The sequence below is a fragment of the Camellia sinensis genome, chromosome 2, assembly GCF_055761805.1.
Source record: "Camellia sinensis isolate YWXY chromosome 2, ASM5576180v1, whole genome shotgun sequence".
NCBI lineage: Eukaryota > Viridiplantae > Streptophyta > Magnoliopsida > Ericales > Theaceae > Camellia > Camellia sinensis.
Window position 1 is genome coordinate 156760820 of NC_138962.1, and position 26355 is coordinate 156787174.

A 26355-nucleotide genomic window follows, 5' to 3' on the forward strand; every position below is an offset into this window, starting at 1 on the left:
ATTTTTTTTTTCAATTAATTTTTTTTCCAATTAACCTTTTTTTCAAATATTTTTTTTCCCAACTAATATTTTTAAATTATTTTTTTAATTAATTTTTTCCATTTCTTTTTCAAATAAGTTTTCCGAATTAGTTTTTTTTCCAATTAAATTTTTTATTCAATTATTTTTTTAATTAATTTTTGGTCAATTATAATGTGTGTGATCCCATTGTCATAAATAATGAAAATAAATATAAAATTTTTTAGCCTGAACAAACATATTGTTTTAGTTTATATTTTTAAATATTTTGTTCAAACCAAACGCGTTTACAATTTATGTTTTTCTAAAAATAAACATAAACCAGTTTATAAAATAAAATGATAAACATGACCCAATAACGTAAACGTTACCCAAAAAAAATAAGTAATAATCAAACCATAATTGGTAAGCAACCTAAAATCATAACCAAGTCAGTATTCCATAGTTATATAAAAACAGTGACATACATGGTCATACATAATTGCTAACCAATTATGTACGTGAATAAAAGTCTCCAATTAATTTCAAATAAATTTAGTGATGACATGCATCACATAACATGTCCATCTAACCAGCATTTCGCCAAATTGCAACTAACTCTGCCCTGATACGCGCCCGCAACTATGCCATCTCAACGTCATCATCGCCAGGCGTCATCGCATCATCAAGGGCAGCCAAATCGTCCCAGTTAGGCATGTCCGGATATCGATACTCGGCCGCATTGCTGACAGCAACAACAATCTTATCGTCCACACTATTTTTGCGTATGAAATTATGCAAAGCCATGGACGCTGCAACCAATGGCACCTGCACTTTACGGAAATCAAATCGAGGCATGTCTTTTAGAAATCTCCACCGCATCTTCCAAGCGCCAAATGTACGCTCAATCACGCTTTACAAAGATGAGTGAGCGCGGTTGAACAATTCGTCACGGTTCCGTGGATTGTGCCTTTGAAATTCCGATTGGTGGTATCTGTTGCCTTTGTATGGTGCTAGAAAGCCCTTTTTATTGCTATATCCACTATCCACAAGGTAATAGCGACCTGTGAAAGTGCACATGTAAATTACATAATACTCGTCATCAATGTTCACATGAAAGGGCACTTCTTCCGTACATTCCCTCCTCCTCCCCATAACCAACAATAAGAACATAACAATACTATTTCAAATAATATATCCAAAAATTACCCTATTTGTATTACACATGTATTTCACATAAAATTTTACAATTAATTCCGAGCAAAAGCGAAAACAAAATATTATGTGTAACTAGTTTATCATGGACATTGTAAAAACTGCCATATATAAATTACCACATGGTAAGATGAATCAAATTTAAAGTTCATTACAATGGTAGCATAAATTGATTTTATAATGGGAAAATAGTAATATATAATAAATTGATACATTTTGACATATATATTACTGAGGTTAATTGTATTTGCATATCAATAATGATGGATATTACCTTTATGTTGAGCTTGTTTGAGCAAATTTTCATGCATAAAAAATTTAAAAGATCACGCATTGAATTCTAAATATTAGTATTTTTATAAAATTTATTTACATACAGATGTTTACCAAAAAAGAACTATGAAAAATTGTATTGCGGATTCAGATGTACGTACCGTCAGTTACAGTTGGAAAATTGTATTGTGGATCCTCCGTTACGTTGCTTAAAACCCGACTGTCGTGCATACTGCCCTCCCACCCGCACGACACAAACACAAAGCACATATTGAAATCACATACCGCCAAAATATTCTGGGTGTGACACCCCTTTCGGCTGAAATATGGGGCTGCTTCTGACTCCTTTATGCATGCCGGTACATGTGCCCAGTCAATGCACCTAAGCAATCCTATATAAGAACCAAAAAAATTGCAATTATAAATCAATACCGACTATGTTTTTTCAAATAATTTTGAATAACATTACAAAATCTTTTCCCACACCTTGAACGGCATGTACTGTCGTTGAGATTGCAAAATAGGATCCCTGTGCGTCTGGAAATTAGCAGGGGGCCTGCAGTGAATGACAGTGAATTTTTTCATTGCTTTCAAGACGGTATGAAAATGCCGTGAAATAGTTTCACCAGAATGTTGGAAGCGTTCTTGTAACTCCCGGTTTGGCAAGTTTTTAAGCACATGAATAAATATTGTAACACTCTCCTCGATGTGCAAACCGTGCGGCCGCTCGGGTACACGCAACTGGAAGTCATTTACCAACGTCATACATAACCGAATGAACACCTGTTTGGGCATGCACAATTCATACCGGAAGCGGCCACTGTGACCCTCATATAATTCCGTAATCCATGCCCTCCCCGAGAATATGGAAGTACGGCATGGGACTTTAAGGACGTACGCCTTGTAGTAGTCAGTTGCAATTCTGTAGGCTTCAACATAATTTAAATTCATCTCATGATGCCACTGTCTTGCGAGAGCTGCGACATCCTCTAACATTTGATCCATCTGTGCGGGGTCGTCATCGTCTTTGTTCATACCTACAACATACAAGCACAAAACATTATCAACAACTACCGAAATGAACAAGTATTAAGCACATGTATTTGACCATGAAAGTTTTTAAAAAGAAAATAACGTTGTACAACAAAATTTGTAACTAGTGTAATTTTATGTTCAAACCCCTACCATGCATAGAATAAAGAACAACCTGAAAAAAAATAAATTGATTTGTTACCTTTTCTAAAATTAAGCACATGTAATATTTTGTAATTTAAAATTCAAACCAACATGGGATTTTCCTAATTCACATCATGTCAGTGGTTCATCATTTGTAATAAAAATAATAATTTTTCAGTGTTGCAACACACATGTTCCACCCTGTATAAACAATTCATCCATGGAAAACCAATGGCACCTGGGCAAATTTGTAACTGATTTCAGAAAATTAAACACAACTCTGTAGCCATTATAGCATAACAAAACATAAAATATAAAATATAAAATGGATGGTCCAAGGTTTAATCCAACCCTGCAGCCACTATTGCACAACAAAACATAACATACCACAAACATATCCCGATTGTCCAGTTAAGGATCTGTAACCCACAGGCACGACCCTGCCCAAACCATCTTCAAACCACAATTCAACTAAAATTAAACACAACAAAGGAAAAAAAAAAGTTCACAATTCAACTGAAATTAAAATCGAAGTCCATTCCGTAGATTTAAAATAGAACTCCTTCATTCCGCAGCAAACTCGCAAGAGTGACAACCCCATTCCTATCTTTGTCTTGTTTCTTCGCTTGTAGCCACCCGATTATGCCTCGGTCCGTGGGAATACTCATTACCATTTCCTGATTGTTCGGAACCTCCATAAGCATGACTCCAAAATGGAGCATCTTCAGGCTCTAGTCCCTGTATTTCATATAGCCGTCCAACAGCCTGTCCCATAGTAATACTATGGCCCCCGACGACGTGGTTGACAGTTAATTCCTTGCTCTGGGTCTTCACAGAATTTAGCAAGTCGTCCATGCTGCTTGCCAACGCTGCAGCCCCGGTAACGTGCTTGTTTTGGGCTGTTTTCCCCGAGGAATGCTTCCACTTACTTCCACTACCCGTGGCATTGATCTGTGCGGAGTTCATCATGGCTGCCATTTCCGATGCGCCTAATTCATTGCTGTCACTGGAAAATTCTGGACTGTCCGACTCTCTGTCCAACTCCATTGGGTTACAAGTCTCGCCGGGTGTCCATGCATTTTTCCCCGTAGCCGCAGCACCAGTGAAGACACGCTCCATCAAATCCGGATGGTCCAAGGTTTTGGTTCTGAACTTGCAACATACATTGTCAATCTGTAAATCAACACAATGTAATTAGCGTACTGACATGAGTAAAATTGAATGCAACATGGTGCATAAGTCAGTTCAGTTTTTAGAACCTGAAGAGAGGACTTGCTAAATTCAAAATGGACTTGTTCTATACCAACTATACATTCATTCAAACAACAGTGGAACAGAACATTGCACAGATACAGCTGGAACAGAACATTGCACAGATGCAGCTGGTTTGCAGGACATTATGCAATGCTGCTTGCTCCCAATCAATTTAGGATGCTGAGGGAATGACAAACAACAGTTGTTGTGTACAAGCAGAAGCTACAAATGTCAGTCTGTTCTGTTGGATCACTGTGTCATTAACATACTGCTACTAATGCTTGCCAAGTCCAAACAATTATGCTTGCCAATGCTTCAAAATAGATGGACAAGAATTAATTCCTACTGCATATATATTTAAAGTTCAATCAATTGTTTGTTTCTTGTATATGTATTTATTATTTTTTAATAATATAGGACCTTGCTAATGACAGTCCTTTAGTGCTGTTAGATAAAGGGGGGAAGGGGAACTGAAAAATCTAGAAATCCTCTAGATGTTGATTTGTGATTATGTATCAATTTTAAGCAAAATATAACAATCCCAATCAAACAATCAAGACAAAAAGACACAACGATTTAACGTGGAAAAAACCACAATTGGACACCTCCAACTGTGATCAAAAAACCACGGGCAACAGCCACAAGAACAATCCACTAAGAAGATTTAAAGGAATTACACAGGTATACTCTCAATTACCTAGCGAATCCACAACGCCTAATTGAACCAACCTCTATGTGCCTCTTCCAACCCCATCTTCACCACGGAATTGTCTTTCTGATGAGCCACTCCGGATTCCACCAAAGCTTCAGGCTCGAATTCTTCAGAATCCACAACTGATGAATAACTCTCTCTTTTGTGTATAACAAACAAACCTTTGATGTACTCTCTTTAGATCATGAGTTGAATACTCAATAAAAACATCAAAGAAAACTAGCAAAATCTCTCCAGATATAAACCTTAAGATCCAAAAATAAGATCTGGAGAAGTTACCCTAGTGTTGGGAGAAAACAAACTATTTATAGAAAACCAAAGCAATCCTATTTTCAGAAGAAAACCAACTCTATAATCAAATCTGGAAATCTGGGATCGCGCGATCCGCTCGAGCTCAACACAGCCCGCTCGAGCGGACTGACCAAAAACTGCGTGCAAACAAACTGAGATGCGCTCGAGCGTAGGAGAATCCGCTCGAGCGTAAAATCACACCCACCAGTATTTTTTGGGCGACTGCAGAGATGCTGAGAGCTTCCAATCCTCGCTCGAGCGTCCCTTTCCCCGCTCGAGCGGACAGGCCAAAACTGGAAAAACTGGAAAAATATAACATGATCGAACAGGCAACTTGGAATGCATTTTTGCATTTTGTTTCGGGGGCGCTGCCCCTCGACCCCGCCGTGGCGCTGCCCCGGACCCGCCAAGGGGCGCTGCCCCCTGGACCCCCGCAAGCTGACCGGGCAGCTCGATCCCCGTCATAATCAGCGAAGTGGCAATCTTGAAAGCTTTATCATCACAAACTTCTCTGAAATGCTTGATTCGGGTTGGATTCGCATCTAACAACTCATAGCCTCACTGAAATAAAAATGCGAATAAAATTACAACTCAAAGGAGTTTTGTCAAACGGGATTGCCAAGAAATAAAACCTAACAGGAACAAAAAATACTTCTACAAAACATCCCAACATTCACCGAATCACTTCTAGGATTTCACATGTATTTTAGCTACTATGAAGAAACAGCTACTGTTTACCAAATTGTGCAAACCCATAACACAATTCAAATTGATCATATTCCCATTAATTTTTGTAATTATTTTATTAACCATAACAACAAGGAACAGGAAAAACTATTAACAGGAAAATACATTGTGTGTATGGAATAATTTTCAGAAAATAACAACATTTCGTCCATGATTGGGTTCAATTGAGCTATCCCACCAAGATCTCATTCAATTTTCAATTATATGGTTGACAGTAAGCAATTAACTGAACATTTCAGAATTCCAGAATTTTTTGACAGTAACATAATTTGAAGAATATCTTTAAATTGGGCCCAAAACCTTACACAAGTGGAACATAACATTTTAGAATTCCAGAATTTTTTGCTCACACGGGTGGGTACATTGTATGGGGATGAAAAGAAGTTAAGAACGAAGCACTTTACACAAGTGTAGGGGACAAATAAAAGCTGTAATTTTTTTTCACCATCACAAAAATATTTCGTAATCCAAACCACACCATCCCAGATTAGGTAAAGTTACAAAATTCAACGTTGTAAACTACATTGGAAAGCATGGTACACATACAAAAATTTATATAATATTAGTTATGCAATAACGGAGACGAAAAAGAAATTCTAAACCGTTACCTTTTCCATTTTAGCTCACCAATCAGCCAAAGCATTGAACAGCCCAGTAACTTGGTCAAAGCCAATTCCAGTTGGGCCTTTCCGGCAATCCATTAGCTTACACCACGCACGCCACTCGGTCTTCAACAGCATATACTTGTTTTTAAGTTGTTTCGGGGAATGCAGCCGCCCAGTTGCTGCCTCAAATGTCTTAGACAACGAACGATACCCGTTTGGAGTGATTGACATGTGTGGCCGGTTTCCTGCTTCAATTTCCTTAACAACCAGTTCCAAGAAAATCTGTGTCGACTCCCCATCCCAAGTTGCTTTATGATAGGGTCGTTGCCCTTTCCCTTTGCCGGAAGGGGTACGAGGCGCAGATCGATGTGACACCATGTGACTAACAATAGCGTGAAACAGGAACCAACGTAAAAATATTTATACACTCACAATACAAACATTACCAATATCAGGAACTTATTTTTATAACATAACAATGTGGTATTTGACAAAAAACATAGCCCAATAGATTCATTTAACGACATTAGTACTTGAAACGAAAACAAACAGTAGCGGAATTATATGCAAAATACATGTTTACGAACATTCACATAATTTCAAAAAAAATTTTGGGCCACAAACCATAATGCGCTTAATAAAAATAGGGTAAGGTTGCACCACGGTTACATATATCACATCCAAAACAACAAAATAATGACGACGATGCACAGCACACATGTCACTGCTGCAAGCACACGCAGAGTTTGTTCAATGTCACGGAAACGACCCTCAAAACGAGCGACATTCTGTGTGTCATTCTCAGCAGCCCTTTGGCGCCCATATTCGTCACATCTCCCAATCCAATTGACACATGGCTGAAGTTAAAAAAAAATATTAGTCACGGTTTCAGAAGGAAATGTTAAACGAAACGTGCTTGTACTCGCCACTCCACAAGGGCATTGGTAGTACGCATGACCAGGGTTTCTTGCAAAACGGGAAATCTTTACAACACAGTGCCCGTACCCACATGCACACATACGGGCTGGTTGTGTTGATGTGGTAGTTGACATAAATGAGGCCATGGTTTCTTTCGTGACTTGTTTCAGGACATGAGAAGCACAACAAGACTACGTGAATGTGTGTGACACTTTTGTTAAGGACATAAATTTGTTATACGAAAATGGGTAACAAAATGAAACAACCCCCCTCCACAGAACATTTAAATCCCGGAATACCACATTTTAAAAAAATTATAACAAAATAATGACAAAACAAAATATGGGATTTGGATGCTCCTTGAAGATTGACAGTGTATAAAAATATATAAAAGATAATGTCAAAACGAAATACACACCAAATAAAATAGTGGGTTTGATTATGTCATAATCTTTCTGAAACAGAAAAAAGTAAAGCCATGCAACCTTAACAGAAGACCCAACACTAAAATAAATTTAACAAGTAATAGCTTTGTTCAATCATGAAAATAAACTATGGCATAGATATAAAAATAAAGTTTACAAGTGGGATTGAATGAAGGGCTGACCAAATCATATGCTTAGCAGCAGCTCACTGGTTAGTGAGAAGGTTTGGAGATGCTCTACTACACGACCCTGTAGTTTAAAAGTGAAAGACTCCTTGTCCTTACTTTTTTTTTCCTGGACCTTACACGACTCTGGTACATGTGCTGTGTAAATAATTTTTTGCAATGTGAAGGATTTGTATTGAAACATATCTGCGGATCAACCATTCATGAATTCTATATTGTAATAAGTTCATTTGTGGTGCAAATTGTGCTGTTCTATGTAAGGGAGTTTCTTTTTCATTACCCAAACGAAAAGTAAATTATTTTAAGACAAATTGAAATTGCCAAGTGGTGACACACACACACACACACACAGAGTGACAGAGTTCATCCATATACAAAAAACAGAGCATACAAGTCATGGTTATCAGATCCACACCCCTCCCCACCACCAAAAACCCGCTAATTTGTATAGTGGTGTCGGTAGTTTAAAGGAAGCCCTAAAACCCTAAACATGGCAGTATGTAGGGGAGTTCCTGAAAATATTGCCCAAATCTGAATTTATACGACAGATTCAAATATGGAAATGGTCAGACAAAGCGTGAGACACACACACACACACACACACACACACACACACACACACACACACACCGCGAGAGAGAGAGACAGAGTTCATACATATATGACAAACAGACCATACGACTCATGGTTACATTTCGAAACAGAAACAAGAGATGTTGAACAGAGAGAGAGAGAGAGAGAGAGAGAGAACGAAGAAGAGCATACCTGCGGCTGGGGGGATCGTCGGGGGATGGACTGCTTCTCCGTCGGCCTTCGCGGACTGTCGTTGTCGCTTTGTTTTTCTTTCTCTTCAGATCAGAGCTTCTACTATTTTCTGGCGTTGAACGAAGAACCCTCTTCATCTTGATTCAACTTGAATAGCTGAAGATAGTACACCCTCCTCTGTGATAATAGCTCTGAAAATAATAGCTCTGAAATATTCCCATCAGTGTTTGACATAAAGCGAGGGTGAAAACGGAATAACGAAAATCAAGGAGGGGCCAAACGGTCTTTTTACACTGCATCTACCACACATCACGTGAAGATACTGTACATAGCTGTGTAGAGTGAAATTTATAGACTTTTTAGCTTTTTTTGTAATTTTTTGGCTTTTTAACTAAAAAGTTGGGTTGCCAAACGAGGCCTGAATGTATAGTTAATTCATAAATCTTACATCACCTTCCTTAGGCTTACAAATGATTATTCTCTTATAATAGTGAATGATGATTCTATTTACAATACATTTTTCATTATTTTTTTGAATCAACCACGCATAGGAATGAAAATTTTGATGGAATGTTTGATTCCAGCAATTTCAGTAAACCAAAAAGTACCTTAATATTTAGTCTGTATGCAGGGTGATTGATTAAATCCTCACCTGGGCAAACACCCTATTTACAAAGAAACTAATATTGTTCAATATAGTTTTGTCCCTTGAAATTTAAAAGTAAAATTAAGAGAATTTGAGTTGCTTACATAGGTTAATTACAGCAAAGAAGAACAATAAGCTATGGCCAATATTGATCATGTACTCCCAAGACCAACCACTAGCAATCACTTCCAACCACAAAGGCAAAAGAGATAGAAAACAAATTCTAGGGATCCCATCAAATGAAAAATATTTTTTTTTAAAAAAAGACTCTAATTTAAGTTGTAAACAGAATTAAACTTTAATAAATAGTTTTGATGTGTGGCATGAGGACTTAATACAAGAGGGATAACTTTGATAAAACTTAATTCCTCTGATTCACGGTTTAATTTTAATTGCACTGATCTTTAACAAATATTAAAAGCATTCCCAAGATCTCGTTTTTTATATACAAATATCAAAACACAAGAGGAATGAGCAACAAAAGATGAAAAATGATATGATTATAATGAATTTATGCATACAGAAAGTTTAAAGAATAAGAAAATTAAAAAAAAAATCTCCTAAGTTATTGGAAACCAAGGAAATAGAAAATTGAAAATAACATTTAAAATTAAGAATTTTACTGTGTGCTTATAGCGTTCCCCCCTTTTTCACGGCAACTAGAGATCAGAGAGTGATTCCATCTATTTTCTTTTTTTTTTTCTCTCTAAATTTGCAAAATACAAAGAAGGGATATAGTACTTAAAATTCAAGTTAGCCAGGAAAACTTCCTTCACATTTCCAAATTCCATCTGTAAAGAGTCAAGTGTGTGTGTGTGTGTGTATGAAGCTATATAGCAGCAATGTAACAAGAAAAAAGAACTTGGTATTAGTCTGTTTAAATTCGAACCTAGGTAAACACCTAATTTACCAAGAAACTATTAAAGTTCAACTTAGTTTTGTCCATTGAAAATGAACATAAAAAGATTTTGAGTTCCTTTAGCTGTGTTTGGACCAAGAATTTAAGTGGAGATTTGTAGACAAGGAAAAAGTGAAGAAAAAAAAAAAACACTTATATTTATTCACTTTCTCGCCTCTTCTTTTTTTTTTTTTTCTTTTTTTTTTCCCCATAAATCCTTCCACAAAACACAACTTCAATGCTTACATAGGTTAATTACAGGAAAGCACATAAGCTACCTCCAAAGTTGGATCATCATGCACTCTCAAGACCAGTCACTAGCAATCACTTTCAACCACAAAGGCAAAAGAGATAGAAAATAAATTCTGGGATTGCATCAAATGAAATATATAAAAAAATTTAAATTTTAAATTTAAAAAAAAAAAAAAAAATTTACTATGGTTGCCCTTGTCTTGTTCATAAGTTGTAAATTGGATTTAACTTTAATAAATAGTTTTGATGTGTGACATGAGGACTTAATACAAGAGGGCTAACTTTGATAAACAAGTATTGACTTTCATTCAACTCTGATTCATGGTTTAATTTTAATAACACTTATCTTTAGCAAATGTCATTCACATGTAGAATTAATTTGGTCTAATTGCAGTTAAAGACGTGAATGGCTCAATTGCTGATTCCAAATATTAAAACCATTAGCAAGGTCTTGTTCTTTGTATCCATTACCAAAGAGGAATGAGAAACAAAATAGAGCGTTAGTGTTTGGTAATGTCTACAGTCTTTTGTTTCTTGTTTGCAAAAAAATAAAATAAAAGGAATAACCTTTATGTTTACATAATTGACGCACAAGCTTTCAAGATATACAAAAACAAAAACAAGAAAACGTGTTTGATGAGTTACTAGGTGGTGGCCAACGGGGGATGGTGGCAAGAGGGGGCAGAAGTGAGGAGAGAATAAAAACTTGTTTTCATAACTAGTAAATATATATATATATATATATATATGTACTTTTAAAATTTTGAAAATTTTGAAAGTTTAAACAGCTGTCAAACGAGTATTTGTTGGTTTTCAAATTTTTGAAAAACAACAAAATCAGTGAAACATAAACATTACAGAACCCTCATTTTTTGGATTTCTGATTTTTAATGTGTAGAGAGAGACAGAGAGAGAGAGAGAGAGGTTATTACCATAATATACTTTGTAAATCATAATTTGTAGAAACACCAATCACCAGAAAATTGAAATAGCAGTATATCTTAAACACTTCATTTCTTCCTCTAAGAAGTGCTCCTCAGGTTTTAGCTGCAAATGAGAAAGCTCAATAGTTCAGAACTTATCCCAAAAAATAAAAATAATAATAATAAAAAAGGAAGAGAAGATTATATGAAATTTTTGCCATAATTACTTATGAAAGAGAACTGGAAGAGAAGTAGAGAACTGCAAACCTGGGTAGGCAGAAGTTAGTTGGGACTCTACCACTCCCTATTTTTATGGTTTCATCTTCATCCTTTAGCAAATAACGCAAATCATTGGGATGTGAGCTATCTTAGGCCATTCTGTGCCACCTTCCCTTTGGCATCTTTGTGATAAGAGTTCACAATGAATAATGTCCACTTGTTTTAACATTGAGAGACAACGCAGAGAGTCAGGAAGAGACTCCAATTTATGGCAATGGCGGATATAAAGCTTTGCAAGTGATACGAGGTTCCCCATCCACTCTGGTAAAGTCACCAAACCATCACAAAATGAAATAGAGAGAACTTGTAATGTAGTCAGGTGTTGAAGCCCATGAGGAAGACAAGTCAACTTTGGAAGCATTGAAATATACAAAGACTGAAGATTCACAAGACCTAGCAAGCCATCATCCTCATTTGACCAATCAAATGCTCCACATTGCAATACTTCTAGCTTCTGGAGGGTAGTAAGGTGTTGGATTCCTCGAGACAGAGAAGTCAGGCAACTACATGAATTGATCTGAAGAGACTGAAGAGAAACTAAGCACCTTAATCCTTCTTCTGGTAATTGTACTAGCTTATGACAGTCAATAATCTGCAAATCCCTTAGTGAAGTGAGGTTTCTCAAGCCCAGTTCTAATGAAGATACTAGATCTTCACAGAACCAGATATGCAGGGTCTGTAGTGCGCAGAGGGGATAGGATGGACCTGAAATGGCTGCTTCTGTTCTGTCAAGTTCTGTTTGCACTGTCATAGACTGTAAGAGCTTCTCGCTTACATGTCTCATGGTCAATTCTTCCAGAGATGAAAGTAATGGCATTGATACCAGGCTAGAGCAATGGTCGATTTCCAAACTAGTTAGGCAAGGAAAAGATAATGAATATGATTGTTGTGGAGCTGGTGCTATTTCCCCATGATCATTAGCCATAACTACTTCCCTCGGCCATTCCTTCAGAAGAGGCAAACCATCAAGTAAAAGTTTTTCGAGAGCTGGAAAGAAAGACCCTCTTGTTGCAGCACTCATGAGATTGCTCCTTGAAGAAGATGGAGTATCAACAGCAGCACCACTAGCAGTGTTAGCAACAGAAGAAGACCCAATGCAGTTGTTGTCTATGTACTCAAGTGCACTTAGAGATTGGAGTTTGAGAAACTTCAGAAAAGGGAGATCACCAAACCATGGAAGATGTTGGCATCTTCTACAATTTTGTATGGTGATGCGAACTAAGTTTGGGAGCCATGAAACCATTTTAATCATCATCCAACTTGGAAATGTGATGCCTCCATATCCTTCTACATTCAACTCTTTCAGATTTGGGTGTGGTTGGAGGTCTTCCAACACTCTACCATCCGCATCAAGATAATCAACGCCATCTTTATCTTCTGTCCATTCTAGTGTCAGTTTTTGAATAAATTTTTTTTCCTTTAAGTTTGCTCCCTTCAGTTCCTTCAATCTAGATGTTCCATTTCTCACATTTTCAAGATGCCTAATTTGGAGACCCCCTCTAAGGTGGTTTAAGTTATTCAACTCACCAATTCCGCCAATAGCTTTAGAGATGGAGCTATCCTTTCCCACAATGAAAATTGGTAAGGTCTGAAGACATGTCAATTCTCCCAGTCCAAATGGCATGTAACTTAGGTCGTTACATCCCTCAATTTCAAGATGTCTAAGGCTCACCAACTTTTTTATATCAACCGGCAATTTTCTAAAATCAAGACAGTATGAGAGTTTAAGTGTCTGCAAGTTCTGCAGCTTGCAGATTGATTTGGGAAGTGCAGCCATATAGCTATTCCATGAGAGATCTAGATATCTTAGATGCTTAAGTTTGCCAACAGATTTGGGAAGATTCTCAATTCCTGAACGTTGCAAATCCAATGTACGCAGGCATATAAAACTTGAAATTAGTGTATCATGAGTTTCTCTCTGTTCTGGACCACACAAAATTAATGTGCGAATCTTCCTTGCATTGATTATGAATGTTGAAACTTCCCATGGCGAACATGAAATGGAATCCAACGCCACATGATATGTTCTATCAGACATACCTTCTACATTAGTATTCACAATAAAACAGTCTGTACCTGCCACTAATTGTGCAAGATCATGGATGAGATCATGCATTTTGAAACTTTTATACCCATTTTCGTCTTCATCTACATCTTGAAAGAAGGACCTGAACAACAATTCCTTGAAATATTCATCAGCAATATCCTCCAAATCATCGTCTTTGCCTGATGAGTGAATAAACCCTTGAGCCATCCACAATTTAATCAGTGTTCCCTTCTTAATGCGGCGACTTATGGGGAAAAGGGCGCAATAGGCAAAACATGGCTTTAAATGGGACGGCAAGTAGTCATAACTAACCTTCAATGTTGGTAAAATGTGGGTTTCATCTCGAGCTATTTGCCAGAGCTTCTTTTTCACATTCAACCACTCAGTTTCTGTGTCTTTTAGGTACAACAGGCTTCCGACTGTCCTTATGGCTAAAGGCACTCCTCCACAGTTTGTCAAGATTTCCTTCCCAATTGTTACTAGGCTTTGATTTTCCTCCAATTGTCTTCTTCCGAAGGCCAACTGCTTAAACAATGACCAAGAATCATCTTCTGACAAACCTTTCAAGTGGTATGGAGAAGTGGCTCCCATTATCAATGCAACCTTTTCACTTCTTGTAGTCACTATAATCTTGCTTCCCTTTACACCACCCATCAACAAGTCTTCCAACTCAATCCATTCCTCGCGATTTTCACTCCACACATCATCTAAGACCAGTATGTATCTCTTCCCATCCAAACATTTTCGAAGTTTCTGTTGCAATTGATCCATCTCTAAGTTTTCACATTCACCACCGTTGGCAGATTTGATTAATTTCTCTATGATGAGTTTCAAATTGAAGACATTGGAAACACATACCCACATTCTTAACTCAAAACTTAGTACAACCTTTTCATCATTGAACACTGATTGAGCAAGTGTGGTCTTACCTAAGCCCCCCATTCCAACAATGGAAACAATGGATATATCCTCTTGAGCTCCCCCATCCATCACCATTTCTAAGATTGCTTTCTTATCATCATCTCTGCCTATAATCCTGGATGTACGTACATATGAGTGAGTCTGCTCCCTCCTTCTATACTCTAAGGGCCTTTTGTCAATACACTCCTTGAAGTGAAACTTGTTCTTGTCTGATGCAATCTCATCTAATTCATCTCTAATTGCTTTAATTTTGTGACTCATCTTAAAATTAGAAGCAACCTTGTTTTTAGAAAGACATAAGAATTCACTTACCTCTTTGACCAAGATCGTCTCTTTCTTCCTTAGTTTCCTCCTCATGGCTTCAGTTGCAAAATCATCGATCACATCTTCAACGTCACAAAATGCATGTTTAAGCTTTCCAAGCCAGTCTTTAACTTCATTGTTCTTCTCTTGCTGCTCCTCTGCATCCAAAAGCACAGACTTGATTGTTGACAGTGTGGCTTGAAGCTTTTTGAGATCCTTCTTCACATTCCAAGCAGAAGCAATCTCTTGCAAAGGTATGGATGCCAAGTCCCCTAGAAATTGTCCAGCAGTGCGATAGAGAATTGTTTCTACCATTCCTTCTCTCCTTGGTTGGATCAATAAAGCTGAGTTCCTCTTGTTAAAGAGCTACTTGTCTGAGAACACAAAAAAAAAACAAAAAAAAAGTTCCATGGCTAGTGAAGAGAGTGGACTTGAAGGCTTATCCGTAAAAAAGTCAAGGCCTCTCTCTCTTTAATGTTTGATGTGGCTATGAAGTGAGCAAATTGTCTGTCTACTGTATTACAAATTTCTTTCCTAAATGGAGGCAAATTTGACTTGTGGGGTTTAGCCCACTAAGACGTGTTTATCTGTTTTACTAACCTTTTTTTAACCCAATGCCTGCTGAAAAGAGAGCGTAAAAATGGCTTCTGGCCAATCTGGAGCCCGCTTGCGGTTTGAAGTAAGCCCAGCTTGAATAGACCTGACTAGGCTTGGGCTCGATTCCAGTCTGGGATCTTGGGCATGGGCATGGGCATGGGCATGGGTCTGGGTCATCATTTTGAAACCTGACTCGGCCTGTGACTTGATCCATTGGCCTGCTCAAGGCCCACTCAAAACTTGGCCCGAGGCCCAGTATCACTTTTTGTGAAAAAAAAAAAAATTTGGTGAAAAAAATAGAAAAAAAATTTTCAAGCCCGAGGCCATGTCCACCGGCCCGGCCCGAGGCCCGAATACCCCTTGGGCCTGGGCCTAATTTTCTAGCCCGTGCGTCGGCTCAGCCCGAATTTTGGTAGGAGCTCGCAAAGTCTGACATAGGCTGGCCCAAGCTCAGGCCCGAGTGGGTCAAATCGGGCTAAATTTACACCCCTGTGTGGACATATCTGTGGGTATTTTTTAACTTACCTTCATTTCAACTTTGTGAGGTTTCCAATATAGCATACCCTGCTAGAAGAAAGAAAAATTAATTTCATCTTCCATATGAAAAACTTACATATATGAGTAGTTTAATATGAACAATAGTTAGGTTCATCTAAATAATGACTATTAACAACCATATTCAAATTCTAAGTGGGACGTTCAATCATTTAAGCTACAATATAAATGCGTTCAGGAGTTGTTTGAGATGATCTAAATAAGTACTCTTTTTAACTTTTTATGAAATATGAGTTGGGTATAGGTTGGGTTTGAAGTGATGTGTTAGAGAGGTGATGTGACTTAAATAAGATGATGTGACTTAAATAGAATAGTGACTTTTTGACTTTTTTAATTTATGCCAAACAAGGCTATCAGTTTGGGATCAGGGTAGGTGTCACAATCTCGACATATGTATTATTTTATATATATATTATTTTAGTGAGTATAATTGCATGATTATATGTTTAATTTGTGTCTATCTGTTTACTTGTGGATTATCTGTTAGAATATTGACTTGGAATTCGAAATTGAAAATCCAAATGAATTTAGAAACCAAAATTGACTAATTCAATAGGCTAATTGGAAGGCTAATTTAATTAAAATTTAGTTCGGATCAAAATAATTAGAATAAATCAATTACAATTGATTGCAATCAACTAAACTTAAGCTAGATTAATTAGTCTTAATCCTACTTAATTAATCTAACTTAATCAAGCCTATATATATGTGATATAAGCTTATGAACTCATCATTTTACAACCTTTGAGCTGAAAATTTGAGAGAGGAGGAGAGCTTCAACTTCTAAAGAGAGAGGGAGAGGGAGAATTGTGAAGAATTTGAAGAATTAAGCAAGATAATATCCAAATTCAAGCTCTAGACATACAATTTAACCATAATTCTTGTAAATAATCCAAGTAAGAGTTGAGTTCATGAAGCTTGTAGGATCATTTGCATGAAACTAAGATGAAGATGTTAGAATCACTTGAATTCTTGTATGATTGAGTTGAATTTGCACATGCATGCATAATTCTTCATCTTTAAGCTTGATTTTCTACAAATTCATACATGCATGGAGTTTATACATGCTAACTGAAGGGATTCTTCATGTTTTTACCCTCCTTATTTCATTCAATTATGTTTTGAAAGGAAAGAAGTTCAACTCATTACATTCATGGCAAAAACATTGAGTTTTAAGTCTTGTTTTGAGAAATTGAAAGAGATTTGAGAATATGGTTTCATAATTTCCATGAATTCATGTTTTATAAAGAGTTTCTACATATTTCTACCAAGCCATGCAAGCTTTGAACATGAAAGAAACATTTTTGAACTTCAAAGAGCAATTTGAAAAATCCAGAATTTGTCCAGTTCGCTCGAGCGATGGACTCATGGCTCAAGTGCACTTTGCATGCTCCCATTTTTTTTGTAGACATTTGCAGTTGGCTCGATTGACCAAGTTATAGCTCGAGCTAACTTGAACACCATCCAGTACTTTTGTAGTCAGGCCACACCACTCGAGCGACCAATGGTAATTCTTGGCAAACACTCATAAGTGTATATTTGTATCCTCATGCCATTTTCAGAATTCTTAAGCATTATTTAGACATCCTTAGCCATGGAATAAGCTAGAAAAACACGTAAGAGAATCGAATTAAGATACAATATTTGTTATGAATGTGCGCTTCAATGTGTATCTTTTCTATGTGTTTTGTGTAGATGGTTATTCAACACCTGTGCCAACCCGCTGTGAGTAGTATTTTTGTAAAGATATGTTGAAATGTATTTTTGAATTATTGTAAGAATGTTATTTTGAAATGCTATTTTGATAAGAATGAATGATTGTCTTATTTGAAAAGTAATTGTGGCATCCTTAGTGAAACTCTCGCCTAGAGAAAACAATACCATGGCCTTTTGCTTGATAAGGCCCTTGCCTAAGGAAAATAATACTAAGGCCCTTTGTTCTATGAGTACAAAGATCTCTGATGTTGACTGGAGTTGTCCCTTTGCTTGACATATATGGTCCTTTTGCTTAGACCCATGTGGTCCTTTTGTTGACCTTAATGGTCCCTTAGATGTATGCCTTTGGGCCCTTTACTTTACGTTATTGGATGTACCACATATGTGCTAAGATTTATGAACAATGATATGACAAGCACTTAATTATGATTTGTTTCGAAACTCTTGTGATATGTTTTATATTATGATATACATCAGTTATTTAACCTCTTTATATAGATATTACTCATTGCGTTTTAACTCATCCCTTTCACCCTATATATATGTAGGTGACAAAATAGAGTGTCAAGTCTAGAAAAACCTCTGTAGTCCACCTTTTATGAAGCCGCTGTAGGAGTGCCTTCATGATGGGGCGTACTTGAACTCAAGTGGAGCCAAGCTATGTCAACCTTTTATTTTATGTTATTTTATTTTGATCCTTGGGTACTTATTTCGAATGGAGAATATGTGTAAGAAGTTTAACTTGATGTGTTGTACCTATGTATGTATATAAGAATGGATATGTGAGTTAAAGTTTTAATACTTGTGAAATTTGCATGTATGTACCGCTCGATGGAGATAGTTATGTTCTATTATTACTTCCGCAGAGCCCCATTTACTATTATCAATTATCTGCTTTATCTTTGAGGTCAGTTAATCTGGAATTATTGGCCGGTCATGGCCTAAACCTCTAGAGGCAAGTTCAGGTCGTGACAGTAGGTGCACTAAAAGAGGTACCCCACAAGAATAAAGTCTACCACTGGATAAAGGTATGGTAACAAGGGCTTTTTCAATGATTTTTTTTTGGTGCTTATGCTCTATTTTGACTCTTTAAATTACCATGGGATAGTTCAATTCTCCAAGTAGAAAACCATATTTCATCAATATTATTTTCTTTCATCAGTCCATTCTTTTTGCTTATCCCCTTAATTCACAACAGTAACTCAGCTAAAAGTAAACAAAAGAAAGGAAAGTGATTAGAGATGAGAAGGTCGTGGTTGGAGATGGCTGGAGCATGAGTGCTCCTTAACAAAGATGACAAAAGACAGAGGAGGAGATAACCACGAAGCGATACTGAAAGTAAAATATGACAGCGAAATGGGTTAAGGTTCGGCGGGCGACCAAGGTAAGGCTAACACTGGTGAAGCAAAATTATTAGGTATTTAACCTAGATCTGATACCATGTTACAATATCTAAGAGAGAGAGAGAAAGAAAGAGAATAATATACTATGTGTAAATTCAATATTGTGTGTCTTACAATACAATGAAGAGGCCTATATATAGGCAAGGTAAGATTGGGCAATAACAAAGCTATGAAAATATCCTAATATGACAAAACTTAATTACAATATCTCACATATATAGTGAATATAATATATATATATATATATATAAAAAATTTATATTCACTAACAAATAGTTTCAAGTCCATGATTGAATGCAAATGTGGGTTCTAATACATCCAAGCATACATTGCCATCTTATTACATCTTGCTATGTATGAACAAACTCAAGAAAGAGAAATGTTAGATGATCTCCTACCACCATCCCCTGCAAATATTCACCAACACTCTTATGTGCGTATAAAATACAGTTTGCTCTAAACCTCCATGCCAAAATCATATTTGTTGAGGTCAAAGCCAGATGTGATCACCCATTTTAATGCCTTGTTCAATTGATTATGTCTTGACTGTGAAATTCGTAATTCACATTATCAATTTATCAAACAACTAAGTGTGGAATGTCCTAATTGTGCGATTGTTGCTACATTACGAAACCCCCAAAACATTAGTCAAAATCAAAAGAATTTATTGGCGCACACTTTATCCAAGTTGAACTTTTAGGTAATGATGGAATGAGTTTTTAACCATTTGATTTGATCAATCACAAGGATAAAGAGAAGCTCTAATAAATCTCTAAATTTCATTTAGCCATGGTTAATTTTGATGAATTTTACTTTAAATTCAAATCAACTTTGTGTAATTCCTTTTCTATATAAGAGGGAGAAACAAAGCTTGCAATGTATTTAGCTATATTCTATAGTACAGCAACAAAGACTAACCATATTATCAGTTAGTTCTAATATTAACATCCATAGAAAGAGCAGCAACAAAAAGAGAAGGAAAAAGAAAAAAAGAAAGGTCAATGAAAATGTAACGCCCCCAAAAAAAATTACAATAATCCATCCACAATCTCCAATATACAACAACAACAATAATAGGGGTATTTTCTATTAAATCTAAAATGATATACAAAAGACAAACTGTAGACACCCCATTTTTGACCGACCTTAAGACTCAGACGTCATCGATTGAGCGCTCGGTGATTATGCATGTTGTACTCGTTTCGAGTTTCTGGGGTTTTCGGCTGAATGCCTTGCCTCCGGGCCTCTGAACTCTTTGTGCTTTGGCTCGGTTTGTGGACCAAGCCTTGTTTCTCTTCCCTGGAAGGGGAAGGAGGTCTGTAGACCATCTTTTTGTGGTCGTAGACCACTTTTCCTGCTTGGAGACTAGTTTTTGATTTTCGGAATCTTCGGTCGCGCGCCTTGTCTCGGGACCGCTTAACGTTCTCCGTTTGGCTTGGTTTTTGAACCATGCCTTGTTGCCTTTGCCTAGAGGGACACTGTGGTCCGGGAGACCACTTTTTGTGGTCGTAGATCACTTTTGATGCCTGTAGACTAGTTTTCGAGGCTCCCGGCCGCGCGCCTTGCCTCTCGGACTTTCGTCTTGCATCCTTTTTGGTTTTTTTTTGGCACAAACCTTGTTTTCCTTGCTTGGATGGTGGAATGAGGGTGGAAGACCAATTTCTCTCCCTGAAAACCACTTTTCTTCCCCGCCAGCCAGTTTTCTGGTCAGCCAGCTGTTTTTTTAATCGATCAGTCCTCGCTAAATCAGGCCTATCCTTTTGCATACTTGGATTTCAGCTATGAGGCCACCATCGTTGGAAAGCTTACTTTCGGGGCTTCATTTCGCACTCAAGAATCTCCTAAAGCCAAGTCCGGATGGAGGAGATATGGTTGGTTGAAGTAGGGCATCAATCCGGTTGGATCGAAACTGCGCGGCTTCACCAAAATGGGCATAACGTTTTGTACAGTTGGAATTTTGATGCAAGGCTGGCGCCATTGGAAAGCTAACTTCTGGGGCTTCAATTTGGATACTGGCCGACCACTTTTTGTCCTTGGCAGCCACCTGTTGACCACTTGCTCTTCTTGCAAACTAGTAAAAGTAGCTGGCCGACCACTTCAACTGGTAGGCCACTTTCCAGCAGATTCCTGAAGATCTTTTCTTGCCAGTTGTGCCAGCTGGTGAACACAGAAACCATCCTCCATACACGTGTATGGAGGGATGGCTTAGAGCTCTTAGCTTCCTCAACAAGCTTGTTGATTGTTTTTCTATATAAGGGAGCCTCCTCCCTCATGCCTTAGGTGCAGAAAAAAGTGTTTGAGCTATACATATACACCTTTGTCTCTATATTGCTCTTCTTCTTCATTTTTGTGCTTGAAAATGCATATTCTCCATACTATTGCACACAAACACACACTCAAACACCATCCTATTGTTGCTGAGGCACTTTGAGGTTGATTTTGGAGTTTTTGGACTGGTTTGAGCTCAAAGAGGTTGCTAGAGTTACAGCTTTGAAGGTGTTCTTCAAGTGTGAGCTTCTAACCCTTAAAACCCTTGTTTGGGTTTAACCTTTTGGACCTATTTGCATGCTTATTTAGGCCTAACTTTCTACTGAAAAAAGTTCTGATTTTTAGTCCTTAGCATGTTTGTTTAAGGTCACTTTTGCATTGGGGGTGGTCTACCCCCTCTTAGGCCTTGTTTGGCCTTGTTCTTGTGCCATCTTTTTAAGCTATTGGGACCACCTTGTTTTGGCCTTCTCACCACTGAAACTCAGAGGAATTTCAGTGGTGGAAATGGTGTTTTAAGGTCCCAAATAGGAGAGGGTCATCCCATCTCCTTGTGTTTTAAATGCTTGCCTTGTATGCCTCATGTTTGAGCATGTTTGTTAAGCTTATGTGTGGCTCCATCTTGGCATGTATTTGGGGTTATTTCAGCATGGCATACCACTGTTTTGACTTGGTTTTGTCACCTCATGCATGTCTTATACACTTGTAGTGTAAATCTTGTAAACTAGTCTTGTATGCTACATGAAGTAACATGCCTTTCTAGCATGATTTGGTTCTATTTCGGCATGTTCTTGGTGTTTTTTTGCCATGATATACCTCTGTTAAGATTTGGTTTGATGGCCCCTTGCATGCTCCATGCACTTGTAGTGCAATTCCAAGAACTAGCCTAATGTGTATCATGCTTTTGATCATCATTCTAACATGCTTTTGGCTTAACTTCAAGAAGCTTTTTTCCATGTTTTACCATTCTTAAGCTCTAATTTGTGTTGTCTTAGTCATGTATGCCATGCTTTGTATAGCTATAGTGCATTCTAGCTTGTTAGCTTTGTGTATCGAGTCCACTAGCATGCATTGCTTGGGCCATTTCCATGATTTGACATCATTTGTTATGAGATTTCAGTGCATGTTTCATGGTCATACACTCACATCTTTCACTCTTTCCATGCTTTGGAGAGTTTGTGTTTTATGCCTTAACATGAGCCATTGCGTATGCCTTCATGCCTAAGCTTGCGGGCTATCATTTCAATGTGTTTTTGGGATTATTTTGCCGTGATATAACTCTAATTTTTGTTGGCGAAGCCATCTCATGCTTGGTCTTGGTAGGTGTAGTGTAATCCTCCCTTTTGGCCTTGCTTATTTCATGCTTCATGCTCACCATGCTAGCTTATTTTGGCTTCCTTCCATACATGTTTTAGACTCATTTTGACATGCTCTAGGACTGTTTTGGGTTGTATTTGCCATATGCTTCATGTGTTGCATATCTGTAGTGCAATTGACCTTGCTAGCCTTGTGTTTTGATGCCTCTTGCATGCTATCTTTGAGCTATTTGGATGATTTGGCATCATTTAATACTTGATTTCAGAGCATGTAACATTGTCATATTCTCATGCATATCACTCTTTAATTGTGGTTCAAGGGTTATGCATTGTTGCCTTGTTTGTGGCCTAGCTTGTATGCTTGTATGCCTAGACCTTTGAGCCCCCATCTCAGCATGTTTTGGTCTGTGCTTAGACCTATTTGAACTCTGTCCATGCTTGGTTCATGCATTTGTGCCATATATTGCATGCCTTTTGTGTAGTCCTCTTTGCTAGCCTTATGCTTAAGGACCCTTGCATGCTTTGCTTGTGTTGTTTGAATGATTTGGCATCATTTCATACATTATTTCAGAGCTTATAGTGTTGTTACACTCCCATGTTTATCACTCTTTGAGCACTCTTGAGAGTTGTGCTCTTATGCCTAGTTGATGGGCCATTGCATTGAGCATGCTTGTCATGATCTTCATGCCTTAGTTTCATCATTATGGCCACTGATTTGGGCATGATTGAGGTATGTCCTTTTTTGGTTTAAGTCCATCGAGCATGTTTGCTTCCATGTTATTTTCATGCTTACATTGCGTCATGTTGTTGCATGCTTATGTTACCTTGCATTGTGTATGCATGCATTAGCATTGTTTACATGTCATTAGCTTTGTTAAGCTGATCATGTCACATTGCATTGAGTATGCCATGTTGTTGTTTGCATTGCGTATGCCATGTTATTCTTTGCATTGTGTATGCCATGTAGTTGCATTGTGTTTTGCATGCCTTGCATTGCATGTTTACATGCTTAAGTTGCATTGCATGTTTGCATGCTTGAGTTGCTTGTATTGTGTTTGGATTAGGTGTTAGTCCAAACACAAGAAACGAGGGATGTTTCATACTTGAAGTGATAAAACGTGCATCGATTCTCGGTCGCCGACACTCTTGATCACACATGATAGAGTTAAAGGCTTTATGTGTTTATTTGTGCATTCATTTTACATTGAATTGTGCAATTTGACTTCTCAGCCATCATGCATCGAGATGCGTGATTGGTGACCCAAGGGTCGAGAACCACACTCCCTTGAGCTTATGAAATGATAGGGAGGGTCGTTGTGCACACATATCTTGCAAATACATTGACATGCCCTTTCTTGCTCTCTGTTGCAGCAAATTGGAGAAGTGCAGCAACAACTGGTCGGCTAACCAGAAAAATTAGCTGGCCGACCACTTTTTCTGGTCTGCAACAAAGATAGGTGGTCGGCCATGCTCCTACAGGTTCCCATGGTGGAGTTGAAGCTTTCTGGAGCTTGGTGCAAGATTCTGAGAACAATTGAAAACAGAGGCAAATTGAGGCATCGCAACGGATTTCCGAACGAGCCGACTGAGCATGCATGCACTCCTCATCCTGAGGACCTCTGTTTACTGTTTTCCTTAGCTAGTTTATGCTTTGGTTTTGTACTTAATTAGTTAATGTGTTTAACTATTCAATTTGTGTTGTAATAATTAGTTAGCTTGTTAGTTAGCTAGTTTTATGATGTAATAATTAGTTTAATTAGCTTAGATTAGCTAGTTAGATTCTTATTCGGACCCTCCGTCGAGAGGGCCAACTATTGTAATAAGCGTGCGTGTGTGCGATGCATGTCTTCCAACCTCCATTTCTTTCTCCCTTTTATTTAACCGCTTACGATGGTTAGTTTTAGTGCATATTTCGATTAGCATCCTTATGCCTCGCATGCGTGCATTCATTCATCTGTTTTGCATGCACCAGGCTCAGCGCATCATACTAACTGCATTGCATTTCAATACATTTACTTGAATACGTGTTCAACAGCATGTTATCAAGTTGCATCTCATATGACATCTTAGAATAGTCGAGCCTATTTTAGCTGCATTTTTGCATGTGTTGCATTAGCCACCTTAACATGAACTAGGGTCATGCATGATTTCTAACTAGTTCTTTGTTTTGGCTTAGAGTACACTGTGAGTGTTTCCGCTTTAGCATACTGCATGAGATGTGTATGTTGCCATGTTAGCATGCTTGCCATGAGGCTAACTGCTTATTTGATATAACTGCTTGAATGTTTGTGGGTGAAGGTTGGATTGCTTGAATTGGAACAATTCATCAAAATCCTCGATTTAGCCTACTTGCGAGTAGCATCCTCTAAACCGTTTTCAAACAAACAAACATGCAATGTTTTGTTCCAACTTAGGCGATCTAGTCTATACTTGTATGCTGTGCACATCACATAGTAATTCTAGGTAAATAACCGGAATAAGAACACATGTGTTTTCAAAAACAACATATCATGTTAGTAAAGGCTAATCTTTTGATCGGGCGAGCGAGGGTGCTCATTGCATGACCTTCCCCTCTCGTACCCAAGTTCCCGAGCCGAGGCAACTTTAGTGATAACGGATACGTGGCCTTAGGCACGAGTCAGGATTCCTAAATTTCCCAAAAATAAAACATTTAGGTGGCAACTCTGTATCTGGCAAAGCAGTCCATGTTTGGCACTTCTTTATTAAAATCAGTTTTCCAAAACGATTTGCCGGATTTGTACTCTTTGCTGATTTATCGGTCTCACATTGCACTTTGTGAGATTAGATTCAGAACCACGACACGAATCCGAACTTGTGGTAGTTAAGAACAAACGAATTCGCGCTCTCGCGCGCGGAGCCGGGAGTTCTCGGGCGGTCTACACAAACATATGCATCACACATTCATAAAGCCTAACCCTGAATCTATAGCATATATTCCAAGTTAAAAGAGAGAAATGAAGATAAATATACAAAACGCCCTAAGGGCTTACATATTTCCAAGACGAGACTTGGTTACAACAAAAGTGGACTTTAAGTCCAATACCTTTAAAGCCCTTGGCTATACAAAACAAACACAACAAAATAAGCTTTTGCTCCAGAATCCTCCCAAGCTAGTGCCATGGCAGAGGCATATCACTGGCACCTGAAAATAGTTTTCCCAAATAGGGTGAGCCAAAGCCCAATAGAAACAATCTAACACAATATATGAATCTTAACAAGTATACAAGTGTAACATACACGTACAATGCTCATGACAAAATCATTTGTTACTCCTTTGCAAAATCATACTACGCCGAATTTATATTGCAATCCATTTTTATCTCAATTCATGAGTCATTTTCATTTCATTCAGACAACCAAACTGAGGATATAACTCAATGAATCTCTAACCAATATAGTCGTCATATAATCACTTCTATTTGCCATTTTACGGATATTTCATCCGTGGGAATCGGCACCCATGTCTACGTGTGGTTTTAGGGACTTTCACCTAGGACACACAGGCCAACTTAATTCAGTGGAGTACATCCCATTTCTTCTGCCAAATCTCATACATTTGTAATGTATTAAAGACAATGTCATGTTCAATGACAATGGATGAGTAATTAGTTTCAATTCACCTAATCTTCATGCAATTTCTACAACAATCA

The 26355-nt window shown here is 37.7% G+C and overlaps 1 protein-coding gene across 5 annotated transcripts; it reads right to left on the reverse strand.

Annotated features, from left to right (window-relative positions):
* Positions 1 to 430: 430 nt before the first annotated feature.
* Positions 431 to 15283, reverse strand: LOC114280449 (putative disease resistance protein RGA1). Of its 5 annotated transcripts, none has more exons than XM_082915952.1 (6): positions 11550 to 15283; positions 11292 to 11406; positions 8564 to 8769; positions 1972 to 2522; positions 1647 to 1877; positions 431 to 1061 (listed from the first exon to the last, which is right to left on the reverse strand). In XM_082915952.1, the coding sequence occupies exon 1, from the start codon at positions 15145 to 15147 to the stop codon at positions 11614 to 11616; it is 3534 nt and encodes a 1177-aa protein (XP_082772078.1). In that variant the 5' UTR covers positions 15148 to 15283; the 3' UTR covers positions 431 to 1061; positions 1647 to 1877; positions 1972 to 2522; positions 8564 to 8769; positions 11292 to 11406; positions 11550 to 11613. The 5 variants fall into 5 exon arrangements, with proteins under 5 accessions (XP_082772078.1, XP_082772077.1, XP_082772076.1 ...); XM_082915951.1 differs by lacking the exons at positions 431 to 1061; positions 1647 to 1877; positions 1972 to 2522 and adding exons at positions 2896 to 3834; positions 3921 to 4228; positions 6274 to 7127; XM_082915950.1 differs by lacking the exons at positions 431 to 1061; positions 1647 to 1877; positions 1972 to 2522 and adding exons at positions 2896 to 3834; positions 6274 to 6652.
* Between the last annotated feature and the right edge of the window lie 11072 nt (positions 15284 to 26355).